The sequence below is a fragment of the Pleurodeles waltl genome, chromosome 5 (genome assembly GCF_031143425.1).
Source record: "Pleurodeles waltl isolate 20211129_DDA chromosome 5, aPleWal1.hap1.20221129, whole genome shotgun sequence".
NCBI lineage: Eukaryota > Metazoa > Chordata > Amphibia > Caudata > Salamandridae > Pleurodeles > Pleurodeles waltl.
Window position 1 is genome coordinate 213,294,932 of NC_090444.1, and position 25,586 is coordinate 213,320,517.

The 25,586-nt window shown below is 44.1% G+C and overlaps 1 protein-coding gene across 2 annotated transcripts in view; it reads left to right on the top strand.

The window, feature by feature from the left end:
- NSL1 (NSL1 component of MIS12 kinetochore complex) overlaps window positions 1–25,586 on the top strand; it is a 111,941-nt gene that overhangs the window by 23,522 nt on the left and 62,833 nt on the right. Inside the window, exons 3-4 of one of the 2 annotated variants that reach the window (XM_069233916.1) lie at window positions 9,344–9,474; window positions 10,594–10,722. In XM_069233916.1, coding sequence (XP_069090017.1) covers window positions 9,344–9,474; window positions 10,594–10,722 — 260 coding nt within the window. The remainder of the gene's footprint in view (window positions 1–9,343; window positions 9,475–10,593; window positions 10,723–25,586) is intronic. The other variant, XM_069233917.1, reaches the window with a different exon arrangement.

Consider the following 25,586-nt stretch of genomic DNA (forward strand, 5'->3'; position numbering starts at 1 on the left):
CCGACCAGGAAATCGTACTCCTAGAAAATATTTGTCAACTGCATTTTAGCACAAGCAAATATGCATGTATAGATTTGCTCGTGTGAAAATCTATTGAGCGTTTACAAGTTCACTTTCCGCCCCCCCAACCACTCTTTTCCCAACTATGGAAGAGCTTCTACTTCTGCCATTGTCGGGAGTAAATTTTCAACCATTCTCATTATAGGAAAAGATTAGAGAAAAGCTGGTGGAAATCCTTAAAAAAAGGAAGTTAGTAGGTTTGCGGACTCAAAGGCATTCCAGCCCTGGAACTATTGCTTACTGCTTCCTCCAGCCCCAGTATGTAGATCTGCGGAAAGGAGCAAAATAAAGAAATTGCTATAGTAGGGATTGAAATTGCAAATATCCCCTACTCTAGTAGTAGCCCTGGCATATTCAGAGAGGCTATTACCAGAGCTCTTGCATAATGAGGTTGCTGCCATAATATGTTGTCACACAACATGGCACCAGGGGGGCAAGTAGATTTTTTGTTTTTACAGGACAGGTAGATTTAAGAAGCAACCTGTCCCATAGACAAGTAGATATTTTGTTAAATTCCACACCCCTGGTTGAAAGATGAGGAATAGGGATAGCTGCTGTGGCACCACCCGTGCAAACCTACGAACCATAATTTTTTATTTTTTTAAACTAGACAACCAGGGGAATCCCGGGTGGTGTTCCTTGCATGGATCCTGCAAGGTTTTCTTGCCAACAATACTATGTAAATATCAAACTTTGCCTGAAATGATACATTTTCCTTCCATTTTTGTGATGGAAACTTCTGGAATCTGCTGGGAACTACAAAATTACTAACACTCATCATTACCCCACTTGTGGCAATAAAAAAAAGGCTGACCCACTTGTGTGGCTGGGCCTAGTGCCCGTGACAGAAACAAATGAAACCAGGTTCAGTAGGAGTCCCCTGATGATGATGAGGAGGTGGTGGTGGGCAGTGAAAACTGACCTGTACGTCTGCACATCAAAATTAGATGTGCGGACTTGCAGGTCAGCTGCAGATGCCCCTTACTCAGTCAGATCATGGGAGGGTGGCAGCCATGCCATAGATGGAGCCATTTTCGCCATGGTTACAGCATCCACATATATATTGGGCGATGTGATAATTATCTTCACGCTAAGGATGCTCTGTCGCCATTGCAGCGGAGTATCCTTACCTCACAGAAATAAATCTGGTACTAATGTTTTAAAGTTAATTCGCCACTTACACTGGTTGTGATTTGAAGCTAGCATTTCTGAAGGTGCTAGTACAAAATAAATTGGCTGCATGATGCACTGAGATGCAGTGGCTTGTGTATGAGCAGGTTTTCACTACATCTGGAGGAACTTGATAAGGAGTTGAGAAAATGATTGCCTATTCTTTCTTAAACAAAGAAGTCACACCTCAATATGTAGAATGGTCAAACTCTTGGGTAAGCACATGAGAAGACTTAGTTCAGTGCTTTGACACTGAGAATTTTCATTGTTAAACCCTTGGTGATCAGTGTGTCTTCAGGGCATGAAGGATGAGTGAAGATTTGTTATATTATCTTGAATGTGATGCATGCTGTTCTAGGGACACATAGACTGCTTGATGAGGTGGATATAAAACTCTTTCTTCTTTAAGGTTGAGATGGGCAGCGGCATGGGTGATTCCCCTACTAGTACTGTTATAAATTTTGATGGACATAAATAGGGCATTTCCCCTAGAGGGGTGTGCAATTTTATTTTTAAAAAGTGTTCTTGTCCAAGGGACGGAATGCTTCAGAAATGTCCTGTATAATAATCTACTGATCGCATTTGATGCTATGCAGTAGGGTGACCTATTATGGCACCTAGTTTCACAATATATTACTAAAATACATAAAATAAACCCAATTGATATATTTGGGTCCAATACCTAGGTTGCCAAATGAAGATCAGCCAGACTGCTCATTACCTGACCTTTGCTACTTAAGAACATTGTATAACTTTTCTGCAGATCGCCTCCTGTCAATGAGCTTAAGTTTCCTTGTCTGCATTAATTAGGAGCATGAACCCGGCACTAGATCAATGGCTGGTTTATTTTTTGCAACTAGGTGAACTCAGCAAAAGTTATGGGCCTTTTCTCAAAGCTATTTACCCATTCAAGCTTGGTTCACATGCAAAATGTTGTTCTCTTTAATGGGAAACTGTCTGGGGGAAAAGAGGCTGCAAGAGGGGATGTGGTGACCAGTCCAGCTGAACACAGGAGGGGGTGGGGGCTTGAGACTTGAGGGTCTTTCGCACGCAGACCCACCGTCGGTCCACAGCAGCTTGGGCTGGGGGGCACGTGTGCAGTGAGTCTTTGTCAGGCGGGGATGCGTTGTAAAGACTTCTCGCAGTTCTTGGTTCCTGCACAAAGAGGCTGCAGACAGCGACTGGGAAATCATTCTGCCTCAGCCCGAGGTGGAGGTTCCGCTCTGGAGGGTGTCAGGACCTTATTGGCCCATTTTGATGCCGGCTGGGGGGATTGGGTGCAATGGTGCTTTTAGGTGTTGGGTTTTCTGTGGCCCAGGGCTTTTGCGGTTCTTGCTGTTCTTCTTGGGTGCCTGTAGATTGCAGGGAAGTAGCGCTGCAACTCCAGGGGAGAGGCTTGTTGTTCCTTGAAGTACTGGTAGTCATCCCAGGCTTCTGGAGGCAGAGGAGCTGCAGGACAAGGCGACTTTAATGCAGTAGTCGGGGACAGCAGGAAGGCCTGCAGGTTTGGGAGCCAAGTCAGTTCCTGCTCCTCAGTTCTTTATTTTGACAGCTCTTCGGTATCCTCTTTCTTAGGTCAGTAGACTCTGAGTTCCTCATGGCACGGTGACCCCTATGTACTAAATTTAGGGGTGTTAAGGGGAGTGGAGGGTTGTAGCCAATGGGCTTCTTACTCTTGGGGTCACTACAACCCCTATATGACCACTTCCTGTGGGAAGTGGGCATAACCCTGTCCCAGAGTTCCTAATTCTGCCATCACCAAGATGGTGGAATTTTCCTAGAGTGAGGCACATCAGGCAACTCGCCTTGGAGGGTGTGATTGGCCTGGTAGTGCACCAGGCCTCCTTACATATCTAATTGTCTGCCTGTCCTGGAGCCAAATGGACCTCAGGGCAGGGGGTGGCATCTCCCAAGTCTGAAGAGAGATTGGGTCACAAATCAAAGGCGGCAGGGACGTGTAAATCCCTGGCCTTGTTGTGTAGCCATTCTGCTGCAGGTGGTATGAACACCTTCCTCTGGAGGAGGCATTGTTTTTGACCTCCGAGAGTGAGGGCTGTCATCTGCAGGGGTCAGAAACCGGTCTGTGGTGGCAGGCTGGACTGTACCAGTTAGCCAGCACACTAAAGGACTAGTAGGTTTCGGGTTGTAACCTCTGTCCATGTATTAATCACTGGAATCATTGTGGGTTTGCTAATACAGGGTATTTGATACCAAACACTATAGGTTTTAATGAAGCCATTATGTAGCTGAGAAACCAGTTTTGACCAGTGCCCAGTACTTACCCTAAGTTAGCTTCCCAGTCCACTTGTAATGTCTAAGAGTTGATTTACACATCACCGGGACATATCTGTCCACGCAGATATGTCCTCAGTTGTAGCATAATGCTCCCTGTCGTAGTGCTGTAAGGCCAGTTGTAGGGATGACTTACCTATATTGCTTGTACTGATTACAGGCATGGCACACAGGTGTGTGCCATGTCGTGTTTTCAATTTTATATGCACCATGTCACACAGCCTGCAATGGCAGTCTACCGAAGTGTGGTGAGGGGTCCCGTAGGGTGGCACAATAAATGGTGCAACTCTTTGGGACCCTCCTTAAACCCATGCCCTAGGTACAATTTACTATTCAGTTGGAGGCGTGCTAAAGGTATTGTCAGTTGGGGTACAATTGCACAGTTTTGAGGAAAGAGATCTGACACTGGGGACCTGATTAGCAGGAGCCTGGTGCACTTCTGTCAAAATTGCGTCAAATGCCAGTCAAAAAGGGGCACTTTCCTACACTAACACAATAGAAATAACCCCTTTTCTAGGGTGGAAAGGGATCCTGCAGCATTTTGCGTCTGCAAAAATAAAATTCATAAAATGTTGATAGGAGTGTGTTTCCTGCCTGCTTACATAAACGCTTGTGAATTCCAATAAGTTGTAAATTTGCACCAATGCAAAGTCCGAGAACTGGGGAGTTACTTTTGCACCTTTCTTTAAAGATTGGGGGTGAGGGGGAAGGGTATGGGGGAGTGGGGTTAAATATATATATTTTTTTAATATGCTATCTATACAGGGGCCATTAATGGTTTGTACCCCGATTCTTCACTAGTTTTTTAAATACTGGCCTGCATCAAACATGTTTTATTAAATTACACCTTAGGAAAGTGTTATTTAAAGTTAACATAAATTGCATGGTAGTTTAGCAAAAATGCCAGATTTTTTTGTAATCAAATTGAAAATATTATTTGGCTACATTTTATTTTAAAAACACTCACAAATGTTGCTTAAATTCTTCTGTACGTACTAGTATATAAACTAGGAGCATTCTGGGATCATTATCAATATTGTAAATGTGTAGGCGTTTTTGTATTGCAACCACTTTCAGTAATGCAAGAAGAGCTTATAACTCGTGCATTTCACGAAAGTACCCTCTCTTTGGCATTCTTACCCCCACTTTTTGCCTGCTGATAGTATGCTTTGACTGTTGTCACTGGGATCATGCTAACCCGGACCCCAGTGATTATGCTCGCTCTATATTTGGTTGCTTAGGGCTTTGCACACCCTACAATTGTCATACTGGTACCACCATACCGGTCACTAGTATATCGTACCTAGATACCCAGGCATTGGGGCACCACAGGTTCCCCATGGGCTGCAGCTTGTATTGTGCCACCATGGAAGCCCATGCAAAATGTGTCTGCAGGCCTGCCATTGCAGCCTGCGTGAAAAGGTGCATGCACCCTTGCACTACAAGTCACTGCACCAGGTCACTGTAAGTCACCCCTATGATAGGCCCTCCTAGCCCAGAAGCAGGGTGTAAGTACGTGTGTTTGAGGGAACCCCGGACACCTGTGTCTAGCTACGTAATGGTAACTATGAACCTGGGCATATTTGGTATCAAACATGTCGGAATCATTCCCCAATTCTGTTGCCAATATTGGTTGTATGATTCCATTCATTCTGGAGCGTTTCTTAGAGGACCCCACTGCTCTTACTAGTCTTTCAGGTTTTGCAAGCAGCCCGTGCTGCTGCCACCCTCCAGACGGGTCTCTGCCCTCCTGCTGCTTGACCAGCCCAAGCAGGGGAAGGCAGAACAAAGGATTTCCTGTGGGAGAGGGAGGGCAACACCCTTGGAAATAGGTGTTACATGTCTTGGGAGGGGGTAGCCTCCCCAAGCCACCGGTATGCTTTGAAGGGCACATTTGGTGCCCTCTTTGCATAAACCAGTTTTACTAGTCCAGGGACCCTCTGTCCCTGCTCCGGCACGAAACTGGACATAGGAAAGGGGAGTAACCACTACTCTCCATCACCACCCCAGAGTGCCCCAGGTGCCCAGAGCTCCTCCAGGTGGCCACTTGGTTCTGCCATCTTGACTCCAAGATGTTCAGAGGCCCCTTGGAGCATCTGAGTGGCCAAGTCAGGTAGGGGACTCGCATAGGTGGTCACCCTGCTAGGTGACCAATCCCCCTTCCTGGGCTGTTTAGAGTCTCCCTCTTGGGTTGGTCCTCTGATTTGACGTTCAAGGTTCTAGCAAGACTCCTCTACCTCGTTTACTTAATCTTCTGGGACTGCAACTGCAACTGGACTCTTCAGGAACCACCAATCTGCAACGAGGACTCCGCTTTCCAAAGTTGTTTCTCTGGCTCCTTCTGGCAACTGCAACATTTCCCGGGCTATGCACCCTCTGAGATTGAAGAGATTCCATCCTCTCCCCTCCCCTCTCTCTTCTCTCTCTTCTCTCTCTCCCCTCTCTTCTCTCTCTCCCCTCTCCCCTCTCTCTCCCCTCTCTTCTCTCTTCTCTCTCTCTCCCCTCTCCCCTCTCTTCTCTCTCTACCCTCTCCCCTCTCTTCTCTCTCTCCCCTCTCCCCTCTCTTCTCTCTCTCCCCTCTCCCCTCTCTTCTCTCTCTCCCCTCTCCCCTCTCTTCTCTCTCTCCCCTCTCCCCTCTCTTCTCTCTCTCCCCTCTCCCCTCTCTTCTCTCTCTCCCCTCTCCCCTCTCTTCTCTCTCTCCCCTCTCCCCTCTCTTCTCTCTCTCCCCTCTCCCCTCTCTTTTCTCTCTCCCCTCTCCCCTCTCTTCTCTCTCTCTCTCCCCCTTCTCTTCTCTCTCTCTCCCCCTTCTCTTCTCTCTCTCTCTCCCCCTTCTCTTCTCTCTCTCTCTCCCCCTTCTCTTCTCTCTCTCTCTCTCTCCCCCTTCTCTTCTCTCTCTCTCTCCCCCTTCTCTTCTCTCTCTCTCCCCCTTCTCTTCTCTCTCTCTCTCTCCCCCTTCTCTTCTCTCTCTCTCTCTCTCCCCCTTCTCTTCTCTCTCTTCTCTCTCGCCCCTCTCGCCCTCTTTCTCTCCCCCCCTCTTTCTCTCCCCCCCTCTTTCTCTCCTCCAAGGCTTGTTGGTGGGTCTCCAGCACCACTGACCAACTGCAACCCGACAGATGACATGGGACACCACCTTCATCACTTAAGGAACTCCTCTTTATCTCTTGTGCTGCACTGCTGGTCTTCATCCCTCGTCGACCTGGTCCTGCATCCACCGAAGGGTGGGTAGTGGCTCCTGCCACGACCGGACACTTCATCACAAACTTGCCTTTTTCCCCTTCCTTTGCAAGCCCTCTTCTGTCGGAATCTACCTTTTGGGTTCTTCCAGTCTGGTTTGTGTCTTGCATAATCCTTATCCAAAGTCCTCCTATTTGTTTTGGGGAAAACCAAGTACTTAGCTCTCCTCTCCTGGTCGCTGGAGGTCACTCTGGTACTCATCTCTTGGGGTTTCTATTTCCTCCAGCTCCTTTCTAGTGATTCCACATTCTTGGATGGGGGTCTGCCTTCCACATTCCACTTTTTTAGTATATGGTTGTCCCTCACTATTTTCTATTACTTTTGCCAATGCTTATTGCTTTGTATGCTCTTTACTGATTACTAATGTATGTATAATGGTGTGTTTACTTACCTCCAGTTGGGGGACTGCCTATTAGTCTAGTATTTGTGTTACCATAATAAAGTACCTTTATTGTTGTAACACTGTGTGGTTCTTTCATGTGCGTAAGTGCTGCGTGACTATAATGGTATTGCATAAGCTTTGCATGTCTCATCCACAGCTACCTCTAGAGAGCCCTAGCTTCCAAGACACTGCCTACACTTCACTAATTGGGGATACCTGGACCTGGCAGAGGGTGATAACACCGTAGGTGTCCACCACACACCAGACCAGCTTTCTAAATGCCTTGTCTTAGAGCATATGCCCTAATAGTAAAGACGTTGCATATATATACAATTTTGAACACCTAATCCATATGGATGTATATGTTGCATTACCAGCAGACAATTCTGTTTCTTATACCTATACTGTACTCTGTAAATTGGCAACTAAAGTGTTTGTGCTGCTGAAAGTTGGGTCTGCTTATTCACTGGACAGAATAAACATGTTGTCCTTTCCCCCAAACAGTATGTCGTCTGGTTCAACAATAGGAATGCCACACCTGTACCCTATTGACATGCTGTAGGACAAGGGCATTGTTGGAAAATAGAGCTCTCAGAAGGGTAATCCCTAACTTTTTGCCTTCCTCCTCCTCCTCCTTTTTCTGACCTAGTTTTTGTTGGCTTTAGGGCTCTGAGCACTTGACCACTGCTACCAGTGCTGAAGTATATGTGCTCTCTTCCTAAAACATGGTAACGTTGGCTCATACCCAGTTGGCATAATTATTTAGTTGTAAGGTGCCTATTTAAGTTCACTCCATGTGCCCAGGGCCTGTTAATTAAATGCTACTAGTGGGCCTGCAGCACTGATTGTGCCACCATCATAAGTAGCCCCTTAACCAGATTTGCCATTGCCAGGCCTGTGTCTGCAGTTTCACTGCCACTTTGCGTTGACATTTAAAACTACTTGTTAGCCTTAAACTCCCCTTTTATTACACACGTCAACCCTAAGGTAGGCCCCAGGTAGCCCATAGGGCAGGGTGCTATGTAAGTGAAATGCAAGACATGTACACGTTTTACATGTCCTGGTAATGAAAAGCTCCCAAAGTCATTTTCTCTACTGTGAAGCCTGCTCCCCTCATAGGCTAGCAACCTCTGTTATATGCTTTTAAGTGGTAGTGTCTGATCTAAGAGGAGTAGCTTTGTCATATTTGGTATGGTTGGAATGATAGTGAGAAATCCTACTTACTGGTGAAGTTGGATTTTACATTACTATTTTAGAAACGTCACTTTTAGAAAGTAACCATTTCTCTGCCCTGCGCCTGTGTCTGTGCCTTTCAGCCTGTCTCCATTCCATGTGTGGTTTGTGCTGGTTGACAACTCCCCTTGTGCGTTTCACCAAGACAGCCATAAACACAGGACACTCAGCTACATCTGCATTCATTTGCATGCTGATGGGTTTCCCTGGGCAGGAAGGGTGGAGGGGCTCTTACACTTCAAAGGCCAGTGGCCTGCCCTCACACAAAAAACTGATACCCCTCTCCCCCCCAGGGCTCTCAGCAGACACGGCTGATTTAAAAGGGTGACTTGTGTTTTTTCAGAACCACTCTTTGAAGTTTCCTCCTCTTCCAAGGCACTTTGGGTGTTTATACTGGGTCTGTGACCCCACCAAATCGGACACTTCTGGACCTACAACTGGACTGTATCAGAGGGACTGCATGGCTGCCCAAAGGGCTTATCTGGAGTGCTTTGCTGGAATGACTGCTGGCCTGCTAGTTGCCCTGTTGCTTGCTGACCCCTGACTCTGCTGGAAGGACTCAGATGTCCTCCTCAATTGCTCCCCAAGGGCTTGGATTGAGCTTACCTCCTTGTTCCGAGAACTCAGGGCTATCAAAGACTTCACCAAAGAGAAGAAAATCCAGCAAACATTCACAATGACCCCCTCCCCCCACACAAATGTTAGAATACTATTGTAGTACTTAATACAATAACTTAGCTTCTGTCAACCTGCTTCCAATCTTATGAGATAAGAGGACAAGAGCAGATGATTTAATGGTGGGTGCTAAAATTATGATGCAGGTGAGACTGTGGTTGCTAGACCAGATATTCATACCAACATATGTAGTTTATTTTCCTTCTCGAGTAAAATAATTTTAAGTTTGTCCTTAAAACAAGTATGGTTTCTCTTTCTGTAAGATTGATGTCTTGTTTTTTTTCCCTGAGAGTTTAGGCCTTGACATAAAAATTCTAGAAGACCAGTTTGATGAAGTCATAGTGGATACAGCTACAAAACGAAAGTACCATCCTAGAAAGATCGCTGCACATGTCTCCAAAACCTTGAAGGCTGAGAGGGAAATTCTGGTAAGGCACGGTTTTGTAGTGCTGGGCCAGATTTGACAGTTGTTTGGTGTAATGTTGTGTGAATTTTTTCACAGATACGAAACAACATTGTCAATATATTTCTTGAGACTTTAACTGGTGTCTAAGTTTAATATATGCAAGGTTGGACTGTTGGTCCTTGTTTTTGTTGTATGTCCTTATCTACTAAAAATTGTATTCTGGTGTACCAATTAGTAAAGGTGATTTTCACCTGTGTCTTTGTGGTGTATTTGCTTGTGACATTCAGCAGATCTAACAATACATCCCACAGGAACAACCTGCAGACCCCTTTTAACCAGGTACCATGGGCAAATAATAATGAATAAAATTTCAGAAGAGGGCCTGGGTGTGAAAGGTGAATAGACCGGGCCAGTGATAAAGCCATATACCCAAAATGTGATAAAAAAGAAATCAGCAATAGTCTGTGTTAAGTATAGAATTGCAAAATTACAGAAATTTCATTTAAGTCCATCGAGTTAAATTTTTGTGCTGTGCATTAATCAACATATAAACAACATGATGGACTATAGCACACACAACACATGTAAAGAGAAAACTTTTAGCCAAACCTTAGCAGGTGTTGGTAATGAAGATCACACAATATCACCAGAATAGGGGTGAGTGTTAGGTTTATGACAGATTTTCAGAGGGCTGAACCACAGTCGCAAAAACAAATGGTAGGTCTTGTATTTAAAAATACATATTGTGTTTATGCAGGAGACATATCTGGTAGAGGAGGAGTGTGTATAAGCGAGAAAGAAATAGTACTACACCTTGTACCACACATCATATACATCACATTCTAGGCGAGGCAGGATGTAGTTAGCTTCAGGAAAACCTATTAAGGTCATGCAAGATATTCTGGACCCTTAAGGGAGCTATGTGGTATGTAGTGTCACAGTAGAAGGGACCGATGTACCACTTCATTTAGTGTGTGTACCAAATGAAAACAATTCTACTTATTTAGGTTTCATCTTCACAGCTCATATGTGCTGCTGCCAAAATGTTTTGTTTGCAAAAAAGGCTTAAAACAGGCTTAGAGCCTACCCCTTATATACTGTTGGCTGCTTCACTCTTGTTTCCTTGTTTCTTATTGGACAGAGTCTTCTCCTCGCCTTGGCTTCCTCCTGGGGCTTTGTGTGTGTGTCCCTGCCATGGGGCATAGACCAACTAAACCTTCTGGATGCTTCCTCCTGGATGTGTCCTTCCACTGGCTGCATGCTCCTGCAGGTACATTTTTTTTTTTTTTTTTTTTTTTTTTTTTTTTTTTTAACCTGCAAGTTTTTTTTAACATGGGCTGCTGTACAACATGGCTTAAGGAAAAAGTGCTATGACTCAGTCAGCGCTGGCCACGTTCCTTTTATGTTTTTAACACTGTGCCATGTTGCACAGCAGCCCGCTCTGCTGTGGAGCATGTCTACAAAAACATTGACAAGTCCAATATATCTTGCCTAGGCAAAACCTATTGCCTTTTCCAGTGCTTGTTTTTAATTGCCCACACTATTTATGGAGCCACTGATAGTGTGAGCTGTTGATTTTTAACTGTGTCTGGAATGATAAACAAGATAGACGTCCTGCAGGACACATGCACGTACCCTTGAAGGCGAATGGTCCGAAATGGGTAGTTTATGACTCAAATACAAGAGGCAGTAACACAGCAATCTACATGGATACTCCTAGTACTCAATAGTGCACAACACATAAACGTTTGGATACATTCCTTTTAATATCCTCTTTTTCAGACAAGTTTGTGCCCACAGACCATTAATACAGGCTCTTATTTGATCATATCTCAAATGTAACACTATACGCACTAAGTAAATAAAAAAATTAAAAAACTGAACATTTACACTGATGTGGCATGACCGAATGTGGTTGTGGGGGTGAAGTGATGCCGCACTGAAGACCAGGTAGAAGGATATACACTTTATTAAGTTAAGACATACAAGGAAACCGGTCCGTTGCAGGGAGAAGCTCAGGCTCAACTGACACAAGGAGGCTACACGTACTAGAACGTGGAATCTCCTTAGGTCAGCATCTGAGAGCATTCTAATAAGAATAAGAACACACTACATATCCCCCCCTCTTTACCCCTCAAACAATAAATAGCACAAAAAATAATTAAAATTAAAGAAAAAAAATAATTATAAACAAGGAACATGGAACTCCCCATGTGAATTGGAAGAAATAGTAATGTGTCCTAACACATAATCTTTTAACCACCCAGGAGGTGTCCCTTCTCCTTTTTCCTTCCTGCACAGATTCACACGAACCATCACTTCCAGAGTCACTCTGCTGCACCCGATCGGATACGCTCAAACCCCCACTTCCAAAGTCACCTCCAGAGGCACACACCGCATTCTCCTCTTCACTCAAAACATGACCCTCCAGCATATACGGAGACGCGTTCATTCTTGAAGCATTGTGAATCATAACTTCATCCTCTAACCATTCCGTCCTTCCCTTCTCATACCTCTTACCATTATTGAGGTCTTCACTACAATTGGGTTCTTGTTCATCTTTAAGTAGCACTATGTGCTTAAGATTCGACACTCTCCCATCACTAAGTTTGACAGCATTATGCAAAACCTCCATAACTCGTTCAGGATTAAAATACTGGCTCTCACCTTTCCTTACCTTTTTATAAGTTTTTTTTTTTAACCCAATCTCCTCCGTTAACTACCACAGACTTGACATGGTGGAGCTTGTCATAATAAGACTTCGATTTCTCTAGTGACTTATCCAAACTGTCCCTTACCTTCTCCATAGACCAGTGTTGGGTACCGGTCTTCACCCACCAAGCTGGGTTATGTTTGCTTCTCGGACTTCTTCCCCGCATAATAACGAAAGGGCTAAGTCCTGTTGTCGCATTCTCAGTTATCCTATACGCCCACAATGCCTTAAAGATAGCAATGTGCCAGTCCTCACCTCCATCCATAGCACATTGAATGACACCCTTGATAACTCCATTGAACCTTTCTACTGCACCTTTGCCACTAGGATTGTATAAAGAAGTGGTTTTGTGCTCATCTCCCACTCTCCCAAAATACTTCTTAGTTGCATCCGACATAAATTGTACACCATTATCACTCAGTAATTTAGAAGGAATGCATTCAGAAAGAAAAACCTTATCCAAAAACTCCAATACGCTGATGGTATCTGCCCTCTCCAATATACCAATTTCCGGACACCTAGAAAACAAATCAATAATAACTACTACAAATTCTTGAGAATTACCCACCGGCCCTAAGAGATCTACAGTGACATATTCCCATGGTTGCTTGGGTATGAATGTTTGCTGCATAGGTGGTCTTAGTGTACATAAACTTTTGTCAGCGGAAGAACACACGTGACCGGTTCTGACAAATCTTTCCACTGATTTATCCATCCCTGGCCACCAAAACAGCTCCTTCACCACTGATTTAGTTCTAACAATGCCAAAATGGACTTGTGACACAATTCTAAAATTGTTTCTCTTATCCCGGATGGGGGAATAATTCTATCACCCCTCCAAACAACATTTCTCACAACAGAAAGTTTGTTCCTAACTTCCCAAAAGCTTTTGCATTGTTCAGACAACTGATCCTTCTTAGGACACCCTTCTAAAACATATTTCAAGATAGACTTTAAATTGGTGTCCTCCTCCATTTCTTTCCTCCAATAATCTTTACTAAGTGCAGGGCTACCAGAATCCTGTACTAGAGCAACACTCCACTCATACCACGGATCAACAACAGACTCTTCCAGCAGATTAGGTAATCTGGATAGACAACCCGCCATTACATTATTCTTACCAGGGACATACACAATATATGTGTAATCCTTTAAGAGCATGGATAGCCTTGAGATCCTTGCCGAAGCTTGTACACTACCTTCACATGTAAGTAATTTAATCAAAGGTTTGTGGTTGCACCGAATAGTGATGACCTTGCCCCACACAAATGCTCAGAAGTGCTCCAGAGCCCAAGCACAAGCTAAAGCTTCTTTCTCAATAACTGAGTATTTCTCCTCAGATGGAGACAATGACCTGGAAGCGAATAGTATAATCCTTTCTTTTCCATTCCTATCCTTCTGAGACAAAACAGCCCCTAGGCCTTTGTTAGTTGCATCCGTGGTATCAAAGGTATCTAACCTGGGATCAAAACTTTCTGAACATGCTACCCTGCTCAAGTCCTTTTTTATGTTCTCAAATTCTTGATTGCATGCTTCACTCCACGAAAATGGAGAATTTTTTTAAAGTAAAGATCTTAAGTTGTACACCCTGCTGGCAAAGTTCGGAATAAATTTGGCACAAAACTCTGCCATGACAAAAAATGACCTTACCTCTTCCTTAGTCATTGGGGGTGACACACCCACAATAGCATTCACCAAAGATGCCTTTGGTCTAACACCATCACCACTTATCTCATCTCCCAAATACTACACACTTTATTTTTGCAAATTTACACTTACTTAGTTCCACTGTTAACCCTTTATCCCCCAACACCTCCAACACATGTTCCAACCACTCATCATGCATACTTTTATCTTTTCCAAAAATCAGTATATCGTCCTCGAAGCACACAACCCCCTTGGATTTTCCAAATAGTTTGTGCATTAGTCGTTGAAAAACTGCTGCAGCGGATGCAAGGCCGAAAGGCATCCTTTTGTATTGAAAGCACCCAAAAGGTGTGATGAAGGCAGTTCGATTTTTAGAATCCTCATATAAGGGAATCTGATGATAAGCAGACGATACGTCAATAGTGGAAAACCAGCATGCACCCTCAAGACTAGAAACCATTTCCGTAATCTTAGGTAGGGGAAACCGATCAATCAGAATATTGTTATTCAGGTATCTTAAGTCTACACATAAACGGATTTTCCCATTTCTGTGCCGAGCTATAACTACAGGCGAAATCCATTCCGAACTTTCGATTGGTTCTATTACATCCATTGATACCAATTTGTCTAGTTCTTTTGAAACTTCTTCCCTAATCATGATCGGCACAGTTCTGACTTTATGGATTTTGGGTATAGCTTCCTTCTTTAATATAATTTTGTGCTCGAACCCAGTCAGTTTCCCCAAACCTTTACAAAAAATTCTTGGAGATTTTGTTTCTATATTGGACGCCAACGAATGTTCATCCTTCAGCATCAATACTTTTTCTTTGCCATTTGGGTCCAGGATCATCTGCAACTGTCCGTGATCCTTCCAACCCAGAACAGATGGCCCTCTTTTAGCCACATACAGTGTCCCTCTGGCGTTCCTGTTTTTAAATGTAAATACCAGCCATCTAAACCCTAACAGATCAATCTTTTCTCTGGTGTAACTTTCTGGCTGAATATCCGGTGGGGCTAGTTGTTTGCCAATTTTATTTCCAAAGGACTTGTTCCATACGTCCTCATTCACAATTGTGAAAGGAGAGCCTGAGTCTGCATACATTGTAATGGGTACTCCTCCAATTTTCATGTCACATATGGGTTTTCTTTCGGTGTTTACCTTCGTTATGTTAAGAATGAAATGCTTATCCTCATCAGATCTTATGGGCTCTGTTTTTTCCTCCATATCACATTTGACAACATCTTCACCTTCATATATACATTTAACTGTTTTCTTTTTGTTTTTGCAAGCTTTTGCGAAATGTCCCACAACTCTGCATTTGCTGCATCTCAGTTTTAAAGCAGGGCACGATTTGGAATATGCCAGGTGGTCTTTGCTATCACACCTGTAGCAGCATCTTTCGTTTTCTCCACTTTGTAAGACCTCCCCAATTTTGCGATTTGTCACCTTATAAATGCCATCCACATTGTTTCCAGTAGATTTAAGTTCTGAAAAGCATCTTTCGGAAATTTCAGCCTTCTGTACTATGGCCAAAATTTCGTCCAATGGAGAGTCGCCATTTATCCATAGCCTTTCCTGAATAGATTGATTATTACAATGCATGACCACTTGATCTCTAATAAGTTCATCATGAATTGCCCCAAATTTGCAGTCAAGAGCCAGTTTCTTTAAGTCTGCAATTTAGTCATCTACTAGCTCACCTTTTTCTTGTTTCCTCTGGAAAAATTTATATCGGACAATTCCAACACATACTTTTGGTGCAAAGTATTTATCGAGATCTAGCATTGCGGCATTAAAGGCACAAATTTCACCAAATACAGGGTTTTTGGACATCTTATACGTTTTTAAACTCATAGGACCTAAGGAATGTAACAAAATCCTTTTTTTCTGTTTAGCAGACATGTTGTTATCTACATAGATAGCGCCTAGATAATTTAAGAAATAGTCCTTCCACTCCAACCACTTGAAGGGTGGTGAGTTACCCATGGCCCAGAATACTTGCGGAGGAACGATGGTAAAATTGGCCTGCACCATATCAGAGGCAAAATTAAATAACCAAGGAAATTTACTGTAACACTTCTTCAATACTCCCCCTTCCTGGACCTGTTCTCAATTTGTTAAATAATCCTTCAAGGTAAAGTAAAAAAATAAAAAATGATTTACCTTTGTTTATCCTTACTCCTTCCCTTTTTAAACATTTTTTTTTAATAGTCCAGGTCACCAACGTGTAGAATATTGTGTAATTTCAGATGAACAATGTAGTAGCAATACGTAAGGTGACGCGAGTTATTTTGGTAGTACACACATCACAGTCGCTGAAGCGGTGTCTGATCGCGTCTCTGTTGCCTTGAGACGTGTAGGGGAAGCGTCTCCGTTTCCTGGGAGACGCTCGTGGAAGTAGCGTCTGTCAGACAGAAGACGCGCCAGTGTGCTCCGTTGTCAAGGAGATGCTCGGGGCTGTTCTGGAACTGTGTGCGCAGGTGCTCTATCACGAGTGCCGTCACTGCATCTCAGTTTCCAGGGAAATGCCTTGACGTAGCTGGTGTCAGGTTCTCTTGGAGATGCTTGGAGACGCGACGCTCGTGGCACTGCCAGTAATCCTTTGAAAGACGTGTAAGCGCGCTCCGTACAGCGCTTACGGCAGTTCTGAAGATCACGTGCACCGCAACGGTCAGTGGTTGCACACATGGTAGAGTCCCAATAAAATAAATATATATTTTCTTCACTGACCACAAGGACGAAAATATCCCTCGATGGTCGGTTTAGGATCAGCGCCTCACCACAAGGATGGAAATATCCCTTGACGGTCGGTTCAGGATCAGCACCTCAAGATCGCGAAATGAGCCGATGAAAGTTCGTCTGTAACCACCATCGTCGCCAGATTGAAGTGATGCCGCACTCAAGACCAGGTAGAAGGATATACACTTTATTAAGTTAAGACATACAAGGAAACGGGTCCGTTGCAGGGAGAAGCTCAGGCTCAACTGACACAACGAGGCTACATGTACTAGAACGTGGAATCTCCGTAGGCCAGCATCTAAGAGCATTCTAATAAGAATAAGAACACACTACAATAAGAATAAGCACACACTACAGGGGGGTTGGGTATTAACTCCAGTACTGGCACTCACTGGGGCACAATAACAGGAATACAAAGATATTGGGTAGGGAAAATGGTTAGGGTCAAATAAGCACGGGTTGAAGGAGCTGTCCAATAAGAATAATGAATACAAGCACTGGAGAAAGGTCATTCTAGCAGATGTTTAGCTTGTAATGAACAATTGGAGTTTCAAAGGGCAGCTACACTTGCCCTAATGTCAAGATTAGGAAATTATCAACTGACAGGATTCTGACAGTGGCTCTATAGTGAGGGAGACAGGCCTTGAAAATCACTGATATGGTTACTGAAAAAGGACACCCCACAACCCATCCCCCCCTCCCCCTTTCTTTTGGGCAGAGTAGTATGCCTCAGTAAGGGATCAACAAAATATTCTTTCTTTAAAGAGCTGTAAGGGCCATGTCACAACAGCACCTTGCATTGCTGGACAGAACAATTATTGCAGTCTCTCACCCAGAATCAAAAACAAATCTTAGATATGGCAGTATCAAAGGAGGTGATATTACTGGCCATAATCTACCTGAATGGGAGTAGGAAGCCGCGCCTCAATAGTTTCCCTGCTTGAACTAATCAAAGAATATGGAGACATACTGGCGTAAATATTGCTGGCGGTGCTGGGGGAGCCAGAGTGAAGGGGATATACCCAGACACCATGCAGGACGCTAGGATATTAACGAATCATAAACCAAAAGGTATACCCACTAACTACAAACATACAGGCCACTGTCTGTTAAATACTAATACAAAGATCTTTGGCAAGGTAATGTCCAGCAGACTAGGAGTTATAGCCTCTATAATTAGTCAGTATTTATAAAATACAGTAACATCGGCTAGAACTTCTGAAGATTAGTACATGAAATAGAAGAAAGCAAAAAACATTCAGGTAACAATTCTATATTATTGTTGTAAAATAGACTGGCAGGGACTTTTCAAGATAGTAAAAAAGCTACATTTTGGTCAACAATTGAAATTGTGTCAAATTGTTGTATAAATCCCCATTGTGAGAATAAAGTCTAATTATGTGCTTTCAGGGTAATGGGAGCAGGGCAGAGACACAAGGCAGGGATGCCCACTCTGTCTGCTACTGTTTACATTGGAGTGTCTGCTGTGTTCTAAGGTGGTGGGACACTGTGGTATATAAATAGTGAAGACCATACATGTAATATCTCTATATGCAGATGACATCCTCAAATACCTAAACAATAGAGTACTTTCTATACCACTGTTATTAGAATGGGTAGCCAGATTTGGAGAGACTATCCAGTCTCAAGTTAAATTTGGACAAATCACTGTTGTACCCATTGAACATAAGAAGACCAGATAAGACTCCAACTTACCCGGAATTGCCCCTAAATTGGTACAAAGAACTTGTCATTATCTCTGTAATATGTGTGAATTGCTGAAACATAAGCTAAATATACTGATAAAACTCACTTCACTGGAGAAGGTGTTGAATTCTGACTGAAACACATAGGTACTGATTGGCAGAGTCATATTGGCAAACACGATAGTTCGTTCCAGATGCTTTTGGTTTTCCAGGCAGGATGACTTTTTCTTGGAGAAGCGTTTGGCAGAATAAATAAACTGATGTGGAGATTGTACAGTTTGGGGTGGGGGGATAATGGGCTAGTGTGTCTTGCTGTATCACAAAGTATGTATGCATCTCCAGCAGATTGTGTTATTACCTAGCCTCCCAACTCCAATAAATTATGTTGTGGTTTGCATAGGAGGGGCAAACTGGATTATTTGTTATTACGGGAGACGGTGGAAGATCAAATCTTATCCAAAGGCATTCTGCCTAATGCTCTTGGTGGGTGAACAAAAATGTATAGTCAAATTGTCTCAGAAACAATAGAAATAACTCTGCAGTACAATACAGATTACAAACCCATGTGCATCAGAGGCCGCTATATTAGAACTCAAGTTCCACAAAGCACTTGGTGATATGAACCTTATGCCATGGAAGAAAGGGGACTGAAGCAAATGGGGAAATTGTTCACATGTGGGAAAACCCAGTGCATATTTGGAGGCCCAAAAGATATATATATATATATATAGTATCGAAAAGGTGGCAATTCCCAGGGGACCTCAAAACTATCACAATATACCCAGTTATCACTGGTGTGTCAACCACTAAAAATTTGATTACACTACAATACAGTGATATAAGGGACGACATACCAAGTACACATCTAAAGGTGAAATCAAAGTGGGACAGGGACTATGGAGAGGATCGGTCATAGAAACACTTGAGTACTACCTGCAGACTGCCACAAGTGGTTTTTAGTGACACCAGGGTTAAACTGACAAAGTTCAATGTCTTACATAGGGCATTCTCTAGATCAGTGCTATTAGAAGAAGTTGGACATTGCAAACACAGGTGCCCTCTCATATAACCAAGATGCTGCACGCTTCTTCCACATGGTTTGGAGATGCACACTTGTTGTATCATGAAAATAGCGCTGCATCCTGTTGTAGACCTCTGTGGTACCTACTACACACACACAGATCTTGTCTGCTGGGACTGTGTATGGTATACCTTAAACACGAGAAAGAAACTGCCCATGGTGTTAGCGAGAGGTAGAATTGCCATTAAATGGATGCACACTCGGGCACCCAGTAAGACTGATTGGCTGAGGGATTTTAGGAAGTGATCTACCATAAAGATAGTGCTAGAGGTTTGGAGAGATAACAAACTGCCAGAAGATAAAGAAATGTGGAATGAATGTTTGAAAAATTTGCTTTTTACACAAAATGACACAATGAGGTGACTACCCTGAGGTGAACGAATGTACAAAATACAAATACTAATGAGATGAAAACGTATTGAACATGAGTGGGTAAATGTTAGATATATAGCAAGGAGCACTCTAATGTATGATTAAATTCTGCCAAAACGAATACCTAACAACAATGCTGTGAGAGTGCTCCCTGTGTGTCAGCAAAATGATAACTCTGTAACTAAGTTGTTTTCAGGGATGTTATGAGCTGTATTTGGTTTCTGAAAAGGAAAAGAATACACATGATTCCAGTTATTTCTATAATATTTCATAACTCTGACTTGCATATAATAAACTACTGTTGCTTAAACTGATTCGCTGACTCAGCTCTACAAGGTTTGCTTTCCCGCCCACAGGTGACACAAGTGAACTTAATTCAGTGTACCAATGCTGAATGTGAAAGCCCTGCAAAACTCCACCCATACATAGTTGAAGTGGTGTCCGTGCTTTTTGGTTACTAACGGTCTCAGGGACACCGCAGGGATCAGAAACTGAACCCTTTTCTGTCTTCAATACCGCACACACAAGATGCTTTAAGAAAGAAACGCGTCACCTAAAAATGTTTGTTTCAACAGGTGCACCCTGTTGCTCAGCACATCTAAAATAACAAAACAGGTATGATTAAAACAGCAGAATGCGGTAATTATGTGGAGTCAGGAAGGCTCTGTTTACTGCAAAAGGCAAACACACAATCAACATCAACTCCGATATCAGCTTTCAGTAGAGGGTGTGATACAGCGGTAGCATCTCTGGCAGTCAGGAAAGTCTTCTGGTCTGGCAATATCTTGCTTGTGATAATATGGGGAGAAGGACAACAGAGGTGGACAAGTGGCAGTCCTTATAATACTTTATTTTGTCTGAGATGGAATTTGCAATGTCACCTTTGAAGTGTCTTTAACCAATAGACATCAAGATGTTAGTTTAGGATGCATTCCTTTATACATATGTTTTGCTTTCACTTTCACATGAACGAGCTGACACAAATCTCTGGAATGCACTTCTCAGTTCAAAGAAGACATTTATTATTTCACCACGAGGTTCCTAAAAAGGAGATTATTAGGTCGAAAGCACATGCTTAAAAATAGTCACAGCAATGAAAGGAAAATATACCTAAATGATTCTCAACTGCAATGTACACAGCAAATATATATAGTTATGATAATATTATAATTGCAAATAATGAAGTAAAAATTCTTCACCGTAGGGCCTGCCAAGCTCTTCATCTTTCTCATGCCAGCAAGAAGATGACCCCGTTCAACTGTGAGAAAGAGATCTCCACCCTCACGGGACAGATGTCGGGCATTTGACATCTAATCCTGACTGAGGTCTCGGAAATTTCACTGCTACTGAGCTGGGCCACCTTGTTATATCCTAAAGACCCGGAGAAGGGCTTTCTGGAAAAAACCCTCCCATAAAAAAGAAATATTCAAACATGCTGGCTAATGTAGGCCAGAGTTGAAAGAAACAGGTTGGAACCTGCCAATTTCCCAAATTGTCTCTCCCGAGCCCAAACCGTTCCCTGCTCGCATTATAAACATCAGTCTGGTACTTTCTTATTGTGCCGACTGCCTACCTCCTCCATATTATGTACTAGCTGTTCGGTGATAATATGCCCTAGCTCTTCGGTGAGAAAGAATACGAAAACAAGCACAGTTTACAATGTGGAATAACACAAACACATTTAACATGGCAGTGTCTAACGCTACGATAAAGTTAATAGGCAGCTAAACTGAATACAAAATGTAGTCTGCAATTGGTGAACACTAGACAGCTAATCCAGGTGCAAAGTGGCGCAACACAGTCAGTGGTAAACACAAATTTCACTATAACATATAAGGTGAAATACGACAATTCAGATTACACTGTTTTTTTTTCTTTGTTTAACCTTGAAATTGAGATAACATGCCATTTATTCCAGACTGATGTCGCATCAGGTGTTTTGATTGTCTATATCTAAATGACTTGACACTTTCACAGCTCTTGGAAAGATAAGGATAGATGACATCTGCATCAAAGGCAGACAGTGGCTTTGCAGAAATACAGGAAATGGAATTGAGATCTATTTAAAAATGGAGTTGTGGCCTACCTGGAATGGAGTTGTACCTTATTTCTTTGTCACTACATATTTAAAAAAAAAAAAAAAAAAGAGAGAGAAGTCTCTTGCTATGAAACCGCTTTGGAACCACAATCACAGCTTTCATATATTTCTGCTCGTTAGTATCCATTGTTCTTCAACCTATAACAACTATAATATTGTTTCTCCTAAAACACTTTATCTGATCAAGATCAAGCTGCAGATTACTTACCTTAGAATTTCCAGGGGTCATCTTGTAATCCAGAACTTTAGCTGAGCAATACCCCTGTGTGACGGCAGGTGGCTCCATTTGGCGCCACGTGGCCTCATTGGCACTGTTGGAGCCGTCTGTGATATCACGATCACCTATAAAGATGCCACCCAGGCACACGTACGTCAGTTCTTTTCCTTCCGCGCCAGTTAGCACAGATCTGAAATAGAGCTACCCTCCTGTCTTTTTTTTTTTTTGAGAGGCCTTTTTTTTTTTTTTACTTTCTGTTGAAGATTTGTTTCTGTCTGTGCCGAGGATGTCATTTAGTAAGACAGGATTCAAGCCATGTGGTGACTGCTATCACGCCATGTAGGTGATGGATCCCCATCTAGTATGCTTTTGGTGTCTTGAGTGCGACTGTTACATCAGCAGGCGTGACCGGTCGAGGAGAAGTGCATGGGACCGCTCCCGGAGCCCCAAGTGCTCTTCTCCCACTCGAGGTCCTTCGAGCACTCTGGAAGAGGCACAAGAAGTAGTCATCCAAACTGACTTTGACTTCATCTCGCCCGTCGCCCAACGAGGCGAGTCGTGAATGTCGATGTTCCAGACCCAGTTCTGTGGAATTGTTGCCAGGGCCAACTCCAAGCATTCCCCACCCCCCAACTTTCCAGGAGCCAGAGTGACCCCTGCTCAATTTAATTAATTTTACGAGGCCCTGTGCCGTGTATTTGAGCATACTGGCTGCATTGGAACGTCTTTGGGCGTCTTATGTAGTGGTGGTGTGCAGGGCACCGGAGATCCTGGACCTCAAACTGCCCTCAGTGCAAATCAGGATTAACCTCCTGACAGAGGTGCTTGAGCTGGGGGCTTCCTCTTCGGAACTAATGTTGCCCTTTAACAAGGCCCTCACTGATGTCCTGCTGGGGACATGGTCCACACCCAGCACAGGGACTCCTGTAACCAAGACAATCCGCCATCGCTCTGCTCCGGGCGACCCTAGTTTTCTCTCCCAAAACCCTACCCCTGAGAGCTTGGTAGTCCAAGCCTCCACTTCCCAGGGTGCCTTTACTTCTTCACCCCGATAGGGAATCCAAGAGGCTGGACCAGCTTGGGAAGATGTTTTCTTCCAACAGCCTAGCATTGAGGTCCATGAACACCTCTTGCTTATTGGTCCGTTTTCCCACACTTTGTGGGATACGGCAGCGTAAGTGCTGCCCCATGTCCTCAGGGATGCATGGGCCATTCTCTTCCAGGAAGTGAAGGACGGGAGAGATGCTGCAAAGTTCACAATACGCTGTAGCTTAAATATGACTGATTTGCTGGGCAGAGGTGGTCCTTTGTCGCCATGCCTGGCTACGAACATCTGGCTTTTTGGGAGATGGCCAGGCAAACCTTATGAACATGCCCTTTGATGGGTCTCGCCCATTTCGTGAGAAGGCAGACTCTGCACTGGAGTGCTTTAAGGACTCCCAGGCTATGGCCGAGTCCTTGGGCCTCTCTGCGACCCCTTGCCAACAGTCTGCCTTTCCCCTATTTCGTGGCTACGGATGGGGTGTGGCACAGTGCCACCCACATGCCAGCCACCGTCCTGTGCCAGGCCCACAGCTTGTGTGAGGACAGTCATTGTGCCTTCAGACCTAGAGGGTCTGGCCAGAAGTCATCCATCACCCACCCCCCCTACCTCTACAGCATTCAAGCTCTTCTACTGTGATTCTGCAAGTTCCGCAAGACCATACTCCTCCAGTTGGAGGGAGGATCGGTCATTATCTCCCTCAGACATTGGGCAAATGGATTTTGCAGATCATACAGCAGGGCTACTCCTTCCCCTTTTAGTCTTTTCCTCCTCCAATGCCTCCGTCTGAAGAACGGCTGATGGAGGATCATTTGGTTTTGCTTCGCAAGGAAGGTAAGTCTGTCGGCCAAAGGAGCCATAGAAAGGGTCCCAATATCAGAAGTAGGGAGTGGTTATTATTTCTGGTACTTTCTGATACACAAAATGAACAAGGGTCTGCACCCTATTCTTGATTTGCAGGGCGTCAATCTCTTCCTCAAAATGGAGAAATTCAGAATGCTTACTCTAGCGCAGGTCTTGTCTGCCCTAGAACAAGCAAATTTCCCCATCCCCATCCTGCTTGCACACAGGAGTTACTTGCGGTTCAAGTTAGGCCACAAACACTTTCAGTTTATTGTGCTCTCCTTCGACCTTACCAGTGCCCCATGGATGTTCACCAAGGTGATGGCGGTGGTTGCAGCTCATCTATGCAGGTTAGGAGTTTCTTTCCCTACCTTGATGGCTGGCTGTTGAAGGCACAGTCGCCACAGGCTGTTGTCTCCCACCTCCAGACTAAGGTGAACCTCCTGCTTTCACAGGGGTTCATTATAAGCATGCCAAAGTCACACCTGACTCACTCTCAAGCGCTCTCTTTCATTAGAGCTGTTCTAGACACAGTGCAGTTTCAGGCTTATCCTCCTGAGCAGCGAGTCCAGGATATACAGATTAGGATAACAATGTTTATGCCTCTATCCTGGATTTCAGTGAGACAGACTCTGAAGCTGCTGGGCCTCATGGCCACATGGCATCATGTTAGTAAATCATGCCAGATGGCATATGCAAGCTCTGCAGTGAGACCTGAAGTTCCAGTGGGCGCAGCATCAGGGAGATCTCTCTGACACGGTCCGGATCTCGGAGAGAACTGCAAAAGACCTACAGTGGTGGTTAACAAATCGCGATTGGTCAGAGGCAGACTACTTTCCCTTCCCCAACCAGATCTCACAGTAGTGGGAGATGAGTCCCTTCTACGATGGGGTTACCATCTGGGAGATGTAGAGATCAGGGGACTCTGGTTTCTGGCGGAATCAGGGCTCCATAACAACCTACTGGGCGATCTAGCTAGCATTGAAAGCATTTTTTCCCTTTGTCAAGGGGAAGCACCACCTCTGTGTGGTGCTGCAACAAGCAGGGCGGTGTGGGGTTGTGGACCCTTTGTCAAATGGTCTTGTGCCTCTGGACATGGCTGGAACACCTGGCTGGTTCTCTAATCATGAGTGGCTTCTCCATCCGGAGGTGGCACAATACCTCTTTCAGCAGTAGGGAGAGGCTTGGTTAGATCTGTTTGCCTCCGAAGAGAATTTGCCATGTCAGCAGTATTGCATGTTGAAGTGTCCAAGGTGGCACTCGCTTGGTGACACTTTGTTGCCAGTAGAGTTTAGGCCTCCTGTCAGCCTTTCCGCTCATACCACTTCTGCCCAGATTTCTTAAGAAGATAAAATACGACTGGGCCCAAGTAATCCTTGTGGCTCCAGACTGGGCACGTAGAGTCTGGTATCCCGAGCTTCTGAAAATAAGCATTGATCTTCCGATCAGGCTGCCACTTTGGGAGGAACTTCTGTTGCAGGGGAGGATTCGCCACCTGAACCTGTCAACTCTGCCCCTTCATGCGTGGAGATTGGGAGGAAGGTCGAAGGCTGTCGACTACCGCTGCTCAAAGTCTGTAAAGTTATTCTGCCAGCCAGATGTCCCTCCATCAAGACTCTGTACGCCTGCCGTTGGAAACGATTTGTAGATTATTGTACCGAAAGATCTATTGATC